The sequence below is a fragment of the Anguilla rostrata genome, chromosome 2 (genome assembly GCF_018555375.3).
Source record: "Anguilla rostrata isolate EN2019 chromosome 2, ASM1855537v3, whole genome shotgun sequence".
Classification (NCBI taxonomy): Eukaryota; Metazoa; Chordata; class Actinopteri; order Anguilliformes; family Anguillidae; genus Anguilla; species Anguilla rostrata.
Window position 1 is genome coordinate 7,268,985 of NC_057934.1, and position 14,124 is coordinate 7,283,108.

Below are 14,124 nucleotides of genomic sequence, written 5' to 3' on the forward strand. Positions count from 1 at the left end.
GGTCGTACGGCACAGTCCCATGCCATGTAACCATGACGACTTGCATCGTCATAGCACGTCACACCATGCCTGCTTTTAACTTTTTAAAATAATTATTATTTCATTTTATCCCCGATTTCTCATGCCAGCAATGTCAGGAGGAGATGGCGGACTCCTCTGATGCACGTGATCCCCTATTCTTGCTATTTTCCGTGTCGTCAGAGGATAACAAGGTCAGCAGGCTCAGCCAGCTGGTTTCACTAATTAGTTCTACCTCCTTGCTGAAGAATTGTGCTAACTGACAAATCCAGGTGATGGGATTGATGTACCGGGGAGGACTTTTACTTTCTGAACCTGGATTTTCTACCTGAGGTTACTGGACAGGCCACACCCCCCTCCCAGGGTTACCTCTTTCATGGTTTTGACCAGGTCGGGTTTGGGCGGGGCGTTGAGGGGGAGGCAGCGGTGGCCGCAGAGCTTGAGGGAGGTCATGAACACGCTCCCCGCCATCTGCTCCTCCTCGGTGAGGCTGGCCTTGTGCTCCTGCAGGAGCAGGTACAGGTAGAGGGCCAGCTTGGGCCCGTGCTGCGGGAGAAACAGAGAGGAGAGTACGTTTAAAACCAGGGGTCTGAGGGGGCGGGGCCAGTGCCACCCAATCCCCTCCACATTCTGCCCTTAATGACCAAATGCCCCCCATTTTTAAGGTCGGCTGAGTGCTGTTAAGAGAACAGTGAAGGCTTTTTAAGGTGGACTGAGTGCAGTTACAGTGCAGTCAAGAGTCCCTAAAGGAAAAAGCATTTTATCTTAACAGCCTTCTACTGCATTTAAAGGAAAAAAAAACATATTGTGTCTTAATCAAAAACATCACATTATAATCAAAGGATAAATTATTATTTTAAAAAAATGCTACTTAGGTTCAATTCTGAGGCTAAGGATGGGAGTCTCTCGTTTATGCAGCACTGAGGTGGGTGTGCCTAACGACAGCACTGAACACCCCATCGGGGAGAACACCCCATTCTCCCCAGCTTTAGCCCCGAGTGCACAAGCGAGCGCTACACGCGTCCCAGGTGCGGCCCGGAAGCCGCGTGTCCTCCTTAAGAGATCAAAAACCGGCTGTCATGGAAACGCGAGCGCCGAAGATAATGACGACGCATCGGGGAGTTATCAGGGGGGCGGCGGCCAGACTGCTGAACGGAAAGCTGCACACAGACGGGCCGCTGACCTCAAACGCCGCTTCCCCTCGCACTCTATCGCCGAACAAACGTGTGAGGATTTCTCAACGAGACACAATCATAAACATTGTCACAGACATTTTATACCACAATTATGTTCTTGCAAATGACACAAATGTACACACAAGGCCAATCAACACTGAGGTCATTTATTCAAGGAATCCAACACAAAAAAAAAAATACTGCAATACCCACACTGTGTTAAAAAAATACTAACAGTCCACCTTAAAACGCCTTGAATGCACTGTAACCACACTCAGTCCACCTTAAAACGCCTTGACTGCACGATCACAGCAGTCAGTCCACCTTAAAAAGCCTAGTCTGCACTTTAACCACTCAGTCAACCTTAAAAAGCGAAAACTGCACTGTAGCTGCACTAGGTCCACCTTAAAAAGCTGCAGCTGCTCTCTAACCGCACGCAGTCCACCTTAAAAGCCTGTGACGGAGGCCCGGCGGCACTTGCCTCCAGGCTGGGGCTGATGCTCTCGCGCAGGATGTCCGGGTGGCTGGGCTCGCACACGAACTCCAGCGCCTGCCGCCGGTCCTCCAGCGGCCGGGCGGGGCTCAGGCTGTGCACCAGCAGCCGGCCAATCTGCAGCCGGAACGTGTCCCGGCACGACCAGAGGATCCGCCTCCACTGCTGCCGCGGGGCCCCGCCCCTGCTGGACCCGCCCTGGGGGAGAGCGGAGGGCCCAATAGTAACGATTAACCACACGCATATACACACACACACCTCTCTCACCTTACACAGTACCACACACATGCCTCTTTGACATCACACCGTACCACACACACACACACACACATTTATACACAGAGCCACACACACACACACACACACAGGTGGCTGTACAGAAGTCTACTCACTCGCGCACTCACCAGGCCGACCTTAATGCCCTCCATCATGAGTTTGAGGACCTCCTTCTGGAAGCCCCTGATGTTGGCGGGAGGGGGCGGGGCTCCGTTCTCCTCGCTGCCCGCCTCCCGGGGGCTGCTGGGAGCCGAGCGGTGGGAGGGGGATTCCGGAATGTTCAGCAGATCAAACAGATCCTGGCTCACGTCTGAAACCAGAGGGAGGTTGACACACTGAACCACAGTCAGACCAGAACTGGGTCAAACACCCATTTCAGGTCCACACATTCACAGCACATAGTGACTCTGGGGGTTACTCTACCTGGGTAGTTCAGGGTTTTGGGGTTTGGGGGTTACCCTACTTCGGTAGTTCAGGGTTTAGTGGATTGGGGGTTACTGTACCTTGGTGGTTCAGGGTTTAGGGGATTGGGGGTTACTGTACCTTGGTGGTTCAGGGTTTAGGGGTTAGGGGGTTACTCTACCTTGCTAAGTAAGGGATTTTGGGGTTTGGGGGTGACCCTACCTTGGTAGACGAGGCGGTTGACGGCCAGCACCACCAGGCGCTGCAGGCGCTGGATGAGCTCGGACTCGCTGGCCCTGATGGGGTTCTCCTGGCTCATGCGCCGCTGCATCATCTGCGTCAGCTCGTCGCCCGCCACCGAGCGCATGCGCGTCAGCAGGGAGTCCGACGGCACCAGGGAGAACCTGCGCCGGCCTGCGGGGAGCGCATGGGGGAGACGCGCAGTATACACACACACAGGTACGCATACACGCACACGCACACACACACACACACACACACACACACACACACACACACACACACACACACACACACACACACACACACACACACACACACACACACATACACACAGAAGTCAGAAAATCAGAATGGTGCATTGGAGTCTAGGGGGAGGGCTTTATTACACACCGATACCTCACTGGACCACAGCACACGCTTTCCCATAGAGAGGAGCCATGTAACGTTACCACACGACACACCAATGCTGTGCACACATCTACACAAAATAGCATACATACATGTTAGCCATCTTATTGTACATGGTTCCCCTGTATGTGACAACTTTGCCAACAAAGTTTTCAGAAATTTGTTTTCAAAAATGGCAAATACATTCCTGTCTTCTCAGTCACGCTAGTTTAGTTAGCCTCATAATGCATAAGGTAGGGTTGCTGAATGGAACACTGCAGTGACTGATGGGTTGCCGAAATGTTGTGGGAACGTCGCTGGTTATGAAGGAGCCACAGTCACAACAGTATCTCAGGCACTGTGAGACACCCAGGCGACGTTGTTGCAGAGAGGAATGCATTTGCAGGTTGTAATCACAACCAAATCGGGGTCAACCAATCAAACACAGGCATTTCAGTTCGCTCCAAACAGGCACCAGTAACCGCTTGTGTACCGGGCAGGTTAGGGTTATTATTTCTCATGAATGCAATGGAGAAACATTCCCTTGGGGGAAGATGTTGTCTGCCATTTTGGCTCAAAAAAGGGCACCAGTAACAACTAGTCTACTGGGCAGATTTAGGATTTTTTTTTGTTGTTTCCCGTAAGGTGGCTCAAAGTAATGGCGAAACATTCCCTGGGGACAGGGACATGTTGTCCACCATTCCGGCTCACTGTAGCGCACCTGCGTCTGCGGGGAGGGCACGGGAGGGAGACGCCGCGGGGGAGGGGAGGGGCGTGTCCTGGGACAGGAAGGTGAACGGAGAGGGCGGCGGGATCAGCCCGTACGGGCAGTGGTGGGGCCGCGGGGCGAGCGGGAAAATGAAGTCGCTCACGGCAACCGAACCTTGGGGGTGCCAGGGGCGGAGCGCAGGAGGCGGGGGGACACAGAAACAGAAGGTGGATGATTGATGGGGCTGCAGCTGTGAGCTCATAGGTCGAGGCGGTGGGGAGGAGGGCGGGGCATCACAGATAAGACAAACACAATGCAGGATTGACTGAGAGTTTGAAACGGTCTTAATTGAATGGCACCGATCAGTGAATAAGCGGAACAAAGCCTGAATGGAAGCATACTGTAATATTTACATGAAACAGCGAAGTAATATTTGCAATGTAACACTTTTAGGGTGGGAGGGGTGGGGTGAGGGCTAAGTACACTTGGATCAGATGCTTCACACTTTGGAGACCTGTAGAAAAATTCCTGCAGATTACCTACAATATTAAAAAGGAACATGTATTCCATTATTCATTTTTGTTTAGTACAAACATGTTTCTTTGAAAAGACTGCTGATTTTACTCCCCGTGGGGGTGGGCTCACCTGCGATGCTCTTGCGTTTCTGTTGGAGGGCGTGGTGGGGCGGGGTGGACAGATGCACGGAGCTGCCCAGCTTCTGAGGGTCCTGATTGGCCGTGCTCCGGATGTACTCTATGGCTGATTGGAGGACCCGAAACTGCAGGGCCACTGCCATTTCTGTATGGAGGGGGCGGAGTTATCAGCAGTGAAACGGGCGCACACACACACACACACGCACACACACACACTCACACATTCTAGTAACAAAACAGAAAGGAACCATCACATACCGCAGACTCACCAGATGCAGACATCTGCATTTCTTCCATATTGTTGGCTTCTTAACTACAGGAAGTTTTGGCTGGTAACGAGATTCCTGTGCTACACACTTACAGTTCGGAACTGGCAGACGGTCTCAACCACAGTGGCAGACATAAAATTTGTGCCTACGATCCATTTCTACAGCTGGATGTTTTACTCAAGCGATTAAACTTATAGACCTTGCTCAAGGGTACAACAGTAGCAACCTTGCTGAGAACAGAACCCAAATTTAGTCTTGTCACTTTCACAAATTTTCAGGAGGCTACAATGCTACGTGCTACAATATCGCATTGGAAACTCCTGCTACCACCCGGGACGTCCTGCAGTGAAGAAGCAGAGAGGAGGGCAGGGGGCGCAGGGGAGCGGTTTAGGGGGCGTGGCTCACCTTGCGTGCGGCGGATCTTGCTGGTCTGCAGGTGGCCCAGCAGGGTGATCAGGTCCTCGATGATGCGGAAGTACTGGGACCCCGAGGAGCTGCAGGAGTGGATGGTCACAGCCACCAGAAGCTGCTGGATGGCGCAAACCAGGAGCTTGTAGTCGTCCAGAGGAATTCTGGGAAAGGGGAGAGGAACGGGTCAGGCCCCCTCTGTCTCGTATGCAAACCAGGCAGCGAATCATATCAGGTTAGTGTGAGCCAGTTCAGTGCTCTGTGATTGGTTTAAAGGTTGAGAGCAGTGTGAGCATGCTCAGTGCCTGCAATTGGCTCACGGCTTAATGTGGCGTGTTCTACGATTGGTTCAAGGTTCAGCGTGGTGAAAGCGCACTCTGTGACTGGTTCACAGTTCAGTGCAGTGTGAACGTGCTCTGTGATTGGTTCACAGTTCAGCACGGTGTGAGCGCGCTCAGTAATTAGCCCATGGTTGAGCGTGATCTGAGCGTGCTCAGTGTTCTGTAACTGGCTGAGGGTTCAGCCCGGTGTGAGCGCGCTCAGTGTGCGTCTCACCCGTTCTCCAGGCCGTTGAGGGTGGCCAGCGTGTTGAGGAGCACGTAGAGCAGGCCGTGGTCCAGCAGGATGTCCCCCAGCTTGGGGCAGGTGTTGAGCAGCTGCTGCAGGACGCACAGGGCGTTGTGCACCAGCGAGCTCGCGTACAGAGAGTTCTCTATCAGCCCCAGCACCGGGATGATGCAGCGCTTCCTGAACGGGTTAATGCTGTCCATGTCCTCCATGTCCAGGCTGTTACACACATACACACACACACACGCACAGTGCACACACACATACACACACACAGCTAGTGAGTTAACGAGGAAGATGTGTACATTTTTCTCACCATAGGTTTATTAATGGTTATTCATTTCTCCAATTTTCTCTGATCTCACTCACTCCCTCACACCCTCCTTGAGTGACTGATTGATATGAGGCCCCTCCCCCTTGATTGGTTGATCCAAGGCCCCTCCTGCTGGGCTCACTTCTACCCCTTGATTGGCTGTCTGAGCTGAGGCCCCACCCCCTGTACTCACTCCTCCTCCAGGCCCACAGGCCGGCCGAACAGCATCTCCAGGAAGCTCTCCAGCAGGCCCTGGCTGCCCTGGTGGATGTAGAGCTGGTTGGCCAGCAGGGAGAAGCCGTGGTTCTTCAGGAACCTCTCCTTCTGCTCCTTCACTGCGCGGCTGAAGTAGGCGTCCAGGAGCTGCGGGGGGTGAAGGCAGGGTTTAGAGAACGCACACAATGACTCTCACAGTAAAGCCAGGCTGGGCCCTGGTCTGATGGCACGGGTCTCTATACGGGGTTCCCTAGAAAACTGGCTCTACAAAGGGATTTGACGATGGATTGACTGACTGACATAGTGACTAACCTTCATCACAAACCGCTACTCTGAAAAGCGTCTTTTTGCGACAGCTCTCTGTAAAAAGCGTTATACAAAAAAAACAGATTTTATTTTAAACTGTTGGATTAGTGGGGAGGAGTGGCTGACTGGCTGACATTGATCGTAATGTAATGATTGACTGACTGACTGATTAACGGACAGAGTGACTGACCTTCATCACTGCCTGCTGAATTAGGGAAGAGGAGTAGCTGACTGATTGAGTGATTGATTGATTGCTTGATTGACAGAGTGACTGACCTTCATCACGCCCTGCTGGATGAGCGGGGAGGAGTGGTTGACCAGGACGATCAGCGCCTCAGGCTGGACCAGCCTGTCCATCACCTCCTCCAGCATGAGGTCAGGGAGGAGCAGCAGGACTCCCCTCAACAGGTCATACAGACCACAGCACACCAGCACCAAGCAGTCCTCTGCACAAGATCTACAGATATATACACACACACATTAATATATACACACACACACACACACAAACACACCAGCACCAAGCAGTCCTCTGCACACGATCTACAGGGAAACACACACACATTAATATAAACACACACACACACACACAGTACACCATCACCAAGCAGTCCTCTGCACAAGATCTACAGATATATACACACACACATTAATATATATACACACACACACACACACAGACCACAGCACACCAGCACCAAGCAGTCCTCTGCACACGATCTACAGATATATACACACACACACATTAATATACACACACAGACCACAGCACACAGCACAGCAGTCTTGACACGATCTACAGGAAACACCACATAATACACACACACACACACACACACACACACACACAGTACACCAGCACCAAGCAGTCTTCTGCACAAGATCTACAGGGATACACACACATTAATACACACACAAACAAACATGCATGCACACACACACACACACACACACACAGGTTCAAGAAGAGGTTTAAGAGCGACACAGTGGCTCTATTTGCACACTAAAACGAGCCGTAAAGACGTCTGGTTTTTTTCCATGTCATCCTGTCCTCCTCTCACACACGCACAGACACACACCTCTGTTTACACGCAGCCTGTCTAAACACTGCACACACTGAGCTGACGCGCGACGCGGACCCCGCTCGATGCGGGGAGTGGCGGGGCGCAGCGGGACGGGGCAGGTGTTACGGCGGTTTAGTCACCGGGAGCGCACGGTCCATTCAGCGCGCTATAATTGTGTGTTCAAAGCAAACTCCGCCACCCTCAGTCAATACAGAGGATTTACGAGCAAATAAAAGGCCCTTCCCACAGGGACTCCACTGCATGCTAATCAGGGGAACGTGAGCCACAGCTCCTGTGGCTGGGCTGGCGTTCTGTGGAGGCTCTAAAGACACAAATACAGAACGTATTCAGGTGTAGGTGTTTAAGAAGCACTGCAGGCTTTGGTAATGGATCGAGCGTTGCAGGCGTAGAGCCCGACACCATTTGCATCGGGATAATGACAATTATAAAAAGCTTTTATGCAACAACAAAAAAGCGCTCTCGCGCATCAAAGAGGCATCACGAAATCGAGATCAGCGGAGGTTACCGTTTAAAATGGCTGCTAACCGCAGCATTCAGGGGTTATGAATAAACTTATTAGCATGCGGCTTTGTGCCGAATGAAAGACCAAGAAGAAAGGTGATGCTTAAGCACATCCTGCATGGCCGTCACCAGATTTGGGTCAGACAGATCAGAAGCTGAATAAATTACTGTGCAGTTTAAGGTCAATTTGAACCAAAACATGCTTATTTGCACCAATACTCTGCATTTCTGACTATTTCTTTGGATTTCTTTAGCACTAGCGCAAGCATAGCATTAGCATAGCATTAGGATAAGTGCGGCAATAGCATAGCACAAGAATAAGTAGCATTAGCACAGCTTTAGCACAAGTGTAGCATTAGGATAGCGTTAGCATAAGTGTAGCATTAGCGTAGCTTCATCATAAGTGTAGCATTAGCATAGCACAAGCATTAGCATAGCATTCGGCTAAGTGTAGCATTAGCATAAGTGCGGCATTAGCATAGCGCAAGAATAAGTAGCATTAGCGCAGCTTTAGCCCAAGTGCAGCATTAGGATAGCATCAGCATTAGGATAGCGTGAGCATTAGCAGGAGTGTAGCGTTAGCATACCTGTCGGTGGAGTCGGCCTTGCTGCGGGCCCTCTCGTAGCCGGGGGAGAAGGTGTAGCTCTCCCAGTCCTCGGGCAGGGCGCTGGCGCGGTCGGCCAGGCTGGGCCAGCGGCCGATGGCCAGGCTGCCGTTCTGCGCGGGGAAGGCCAGCCCCAGGCTGGCCAGGTTGCTCTGGCTCCTCTGGAAGGACTGGATCCCCTTCAGGCTGTCGGGCCGACGGAGGGCCTCGTCGCCGGCCGAGTCCGAGCGCTCCTCGCCGCTCCCGTCGCCGGGGCTCTCCGGCCCCGCCTCCCCCGGCGCCCGGCCCTCGGGCTCCTCCCCCTCCTCCTCCGGCTCCTCCTCCACGCTGATGGAGGGCGTGTTCGGGGGGCAGGAGTCGCACAGCGTCTTGGCCGACTCGCAGCTGCTCAGGAGCGGCTCCTCGCAGCTCCGCCTCAGCGTCTCCGTGCTGCCCTGCTGGGCCCGTTGCCGTGGCGTCGCCGGCCCCGGCTCCGCCCCCTCGGCGGGGTGCGGCGGGGAGCAGCAGGGCGAGGGGGTGAAACTGGGGGGCCTCAGCGACTGACCCCCTCCCTCCGGCTCTGGGGTGTGGTTCAGAGCCAAATCTGCCCGACGACAGGAAGGGACAATAAAACGTATTTATTAGGGCAATAAACTCGCCGAGGGGGGTGTCGCCATTAACAGGCCTTGGTCATTGCGGTCTGGCCGTACTGTCGTGGAAAAGCAATCACCAGGCCTGAGAGATGATCCTTTGACAAATATAGCCGGAAGGGTTGCCTTGGACAAGGCAAGTCCCTCAAACACAGATGATCACAGATGTAATACACCCCACCCTAAGGGGGAAGATTCTCAGCAGTGGAAAATCACAGAACACTGACCTTCAAAAGAGGAGAAACAAGACAAGCTTTCCTTTATCTCATTAATAGCCATGCAAGGATTTTTAAATCCAAAACGCAGCTCCTCTTCTTGCAAAAAACACATCCCAAGCGGACAGAAACTTGTGTCGATTATTGTTTTTGCAGCAGCCACGAGGACCTTGACATATTAACATGATATATCAGGAGTTTAGCTCTTATCTGTAAGCCTGGTCTTCAAACTCAATTTCGGTCTTTCACGGTACCTTCAGGGTGGGGCTCTGTGAAGCCCGTGGGTGACAGGGAGACCACCGAGCTGCCCGCCGACCGCCCCCCGCTGCTGGAGTTCCTCAGGAACATGAGCGACTGCACCTTCTCCTGGTACAGCTTACCGTCTGCGGCAGGGAGAGAGACGGTGCCGACGGCGGCCATGTTGAGATCTTCCACGCGCACGGTGACATCGCGAACGCTCTCGCGCAGCGCTAATGGATTTACCCCAAGATGTTCCGCAAATTGGAAAGTTTTGGCGTTATGTGTATGAAGCTAAAAATATAGTGTCTATGGTATCTATAGCACAACTTTTAATTTAAGAATTCAGAGCTGAGTATCTTGAGTGATTGTACATTACGACTAGCATTTTAGCAGACGCTCTTATCCAGAGCGACTCACACAACTTTAGCATCTTTTTACATAGCATCTATTTATACAGCTGAAAATATACTGAAGCAGTTCAGGTTACCTTGGTCAATCTGGGAATCGAACCTGCAACATTTAGGTTACAAACCCAGTTCCCTACCCATTATATTACATTGCCGTCTGTTTATATAATCTGTAACAGCTGTTCATGTTAAGAATATAGAGTTGATTATCTGGTGTGTCTATATGAGTGGTGCGACTCACCAATGTGCAGGGAGAAGTAGAAGTTGCTGGGGGTGTGGCAAACGTAGGTGTTGGTTGGGGGGTGCACAGCCAGTAGGAAGTTGTAGACCAGGCGTAGGAGGTCCAGGTCAGGCGGGGACCCCAGCACTTCCTGTATGATCTTGATGAAGGAGAGGCAGACCTCCTGGGGGATGGAGAACAGGTGCTCGTCCCGGTGCTCCTGAGAGAGAGGAAGGAGGGGGAGGAGCCAGGCACAGAGAGGCGGGGCCAAGTGAGCAGGAAACTGACATCAGCAAGGAACACCTCCAGAAAACTCACTACCATGTTGTTTCTTGAGAACACTACTGTTGGCCAATTTTCTCCCACGTTTGTTATGTTTACTAAACTTTTTTTCTGCATCCCATAATTTTACAGTACTGACTGACTGATGATTCAATTTCTAATTCTACAAACTGAAAAACCAGGATTTTGCCAGTGACAGTACTGTTCTTTCAAGGTGTGAGTATAAAAATGTGAGTCTTCTTGACTTCTTCCAACTGAACCTCAGATCCTTTTTTTTTTCTTGTCTTACTTGCACAATAAAAGAACACCTTTCTCAGGTGTAAGAGAACACTTCACACTAGCCAGAGCACTATTGCGAGGGACAGCCTGATTGGCCGACCGGGGCCGTCGTACCTGGAGCACCTGGCAGGTGAGCAGGAAGCGATGGACCACCTGGGCGTTGAGGAGCTGCCGGATGTTGTACATCTGCTGGGGGTGGTGGACCCGGATCAGCACCTCCAGCGCCGCCAACAGGGTCTCCCAAACGCCGCTCTGAGGGACAGGGACAAACGGATTTACCGCACGGAGTCCGTCCCGGTGCAGCGGTCGCAACCCAGCACCACTGAGAAGGCACAGGGAATCTCACCGAACTGTGTTCACCGTGGAACAAGCAAACTACGCTACAGCCATAGTGAAGCTAAGGCACTGCCGAGCACAGGCCACGGGACACACCACGCTAGTTTGGGCAAAGAGAAACGACTCTTCTGATGGTGAAGAGACCAAAGCACAGATCTCCTCCCGTCTTGGCTGAGAATGAGAGGAGTCAGCCGGACGTTCTTTCGCAGAGAGGTCGACCTTATCGAAAAGCCAGGGCGGGTTTATAACTCGACGCTGACGCCGCTGATCTGTCGCTCGCTCGGCCCGTGAGCCGCGGGAAAAGGGGGAGGAGCCTCGTACCTGAGCCTTGGCCCAGATCTTCCAGTCCAGCAGGATCTCGGACATCAGCCTGAGGTCCTGCACCACGGCGCTGGAGTCCGTGTCCAGGTGGAACTCCCCGTCCTCCCCCAGGGCCAGGAGCTGCCCACTGCAGCAGCCGTCCAGCAGGGTCTGCAACAATAATGCTAATAATGAGAACTATGCTAACAACAATGCTAACCACAATGCTAATGATAATAATACTGCTATTGCTAATAATAATAACAACAACAGTAATAATGCTAACGCTAACATTAATGCTAATTATAGTAGCATTGCTAATAATATCAATAATGCTAATGCTAACTATCATAGATACACTAACAATAATACAAATGCTAATAACAGAAGAGGGGTCAGGTGACCAGTTGAAGAGAACCTTGATTGCATAGAGGGCTGGCCAGGTGCGGTCAAGGTCAAAGTTCAAAACTGCAGTAACTGCCCTGTCACACAGAGAGGTAAGAGGACAGTGAAGGATCTCTTCTGCTCTCTCTCCAGACTCTGACGCCCGCTCACTCTCACAAAATATCGTGCTGCTATCCATCAACCGTCCCATCAGTTAAAACTGCCAGCGCTGATATCCATCAACTGTCCCATCAGCTAAAAACGCTACAGCAGGAAAAAAATAACCCCTATCTCACAGCTGTGTGCCGAGGAACTTGGGCTGATAAAAACATAACACCGAAGTCTGATAAATGCTCAGATCACAGCTCACTGTTCTGCTGTCACAGTGATAGCAGAACAGTACTCTCATACTCATTTTCCCATAATTCACTTCTCTCCCATAAGTCATTTCACATGTCGATGATGACACAGAGTTGCAACGCTCTCTCAGAAAGGACCCTGGAAAGACTTGCGGCGTGTGCTGGTGTGATGTTCAGCCGAGGGGGGAAAAGAACAGCAAGCAGCACGAAAACAGGATGAGGAGACGTGTGGAACCACACCATCTGCCTGCAGAGAGATCCCATTATTTCTGCTGCTCTCCCCCTCCCTCCTTCAAATGACTGTTTGTACTGTGTGCAGTGCACAGCGATGACTGAATGGCATTACAACAGTCATCACTGTGCTGAGCACTAAATGGCAAAAATAAAGTAGAATGGTGGAAACATGCAGAGACGAGTGGGATTATATGTAATTTAAAAGGTCAAGGGTCACAGGGCGGGTAATATCACATCGGCTATCACATCAGTCTCCAGCTTCTCCCGGTTTTGGGTTCTTGTCTTGCTCTAGCTTCTGTGCAACACCGATGTGTTTTTTCTCTAAAATTCTAAGTCGGTGTTCCAGAACTCCATTACTTTCAACTACCAGTAGTGATTGTCACATCAGCATTAGAATGTTCAGGTAAGAACATTCTAACATCTATCTTACACTTTAAAGGGTTAAAAACACAGCCTTCTTACAAAACCACCATCGCCCACAATATATCTCTCTGCATACAAAAATCACCCACACTTTATGGCAGATTAAAACAGGCAAACAGTTTAATAGAATCCAAAAACAGCCACCAGCTCACATAGTCACGAGAAGTACAAGTCTCAAAACTACTAGGCTTTTCTGTACATCAGCAAAAACACAGCAAGCAGTAAGGTGTCTGGCTGCAATGGCACCCAATAGCCAAAAGGTGGCACTGTCCCCTTTAAATCCTCAGCTCCAAGCTAAATAAGAAAATTCAAGTCAGAATCAGTGCTGTCTTCCAGGTGACTCAGTAAAGCAAGACTTCAGTCATTAAAAAAAAAAAATTCTTTCCATGGCTGAAATTACACAAGGTCAAAGCAAAAATAGTCTGAGGGAAGATCTTTTATTTTGGAATAACGCACTACATCGATGCATTAAATGTTCAGTGCAAAGCAAGAGGCCAGTAAGCCTCGCTTGTCAGTCTCATAACCGCACGGTACTATGAGACTGACCAAGCTGACAAAGTCCGATGAATCATGATCTCATGAAGACAAGGCTCCGATTCTAGGCTCTGATTCAAGCCAGCTCAACAACTGACCTATTACTACTGGCTAAAACCAGGTAGAACCAATCAGATTTCAAGAAACCAAGCGTACAATTGAAAACCACTGTAAACATGAGAGACATCAAGAGAGCAAGAATCTGAGAGGCTATAACAAACTAATATTCAGCTGGTTGAGAGAAAAACTAAACTGGCCAATAAGGGCCCAGTGACACCACAGCCCATTGTGACATCACAATGAGCGGACTTTCCAGCAACCCCAGCCATGTAAATGCGATCAGGAGGCCTGCAGCAGCTGACCTTGAGCATGTGGTATCCCACGATGCACTTGGACTTGATGAGGACCTGGTGGATCATGGAGAACCCGTGGCAGCTCTCCATCTCGTGGACCCGGTGCTGGTTGTACTTCACCAGAGACAGGAGCACCTGCAGGGCCAGGGCCTGGGTCCTCTCACAGTCAGTGAGCTCCACTACCTGGGGAGGGGGACAGAGAGAGAGAGAGGTAGGGAGAAAGAGCAGGAGAGAGAGACAGAGAGAGGAGGAAGAGGGAGAGATAGAGTGAGGGAGATGGAGAAGGAGAGAGAAAGAAAGAGA

General features: G+C 51.2%; 1 protein-coding gene across 1 annotated transcript in view; it reads right to left on the reverse strand.

Annotated features, from left to right (window-relative positions):
- The window catches only part of LOC135249562 (lysosomal-trafficking regulator-like), a 76,242-nt gene that overhangs the window by 4,583 nt on the left and 57,535 nt on the right, over window positions 1-14,124 (reverse strand). Inside the window, exons 19-33 of the mRNA XM_064325173.1 lie at window positions 13,831-14,004; window positions 11,556-11,705; window positions 11,013-11,150; window positions 10,359-10,557; window positions 9,725-9,853; window positions 8,609-9,209; window positions 6,712-6,892; window positions 6,107-6,276; window positions 5,589-5,819; window positions 5,031-5,197; window positions 4,349-4,501; window positions 2,587-2,778; window positions 2,091-2,272; window positions 1,675-1,884; window positions 388-564 (exon numbers count right to left, since the gene is read on the reverse strand). Of these exons, the coding sequence (XP_064181243.1) occupies window positions 388-564; window positions 1,675-1,884; window positions 2,091-2,272; window positions 2,587-2,778; window positions 4,349-4,501; window positions 5,031-5,197; window positions 5,589-5,819; window positions 6,107-6,276; window positions 6,712-6,892; window positions 8,609-9,209; window positions 9,725-9,853; window positions 10,359-10,557; window positions 11,013-11,150; window positions 11,556-11,705; window positions 13,831-14,004 (3,054 nt within the window). The remainder of the gene's footprint in view (window positions 1-387; window positions 565-1,674; window positions 1,885-2,090; window positions 2,273-2,586; window positions 2,779-4,348; window positions 4,502-5,030; window positions 5,198-5,588; window positions 5,820-6,106; window positions 6,277-6,711; window positions 6,893-8,608; window positions 9,210-9,724; window positions 9,854-10,358; window positions 10,558-11,012; window positions 11,151-11,555; window positions 11,706-13,830; window positions 14,005-14,124) is intronic.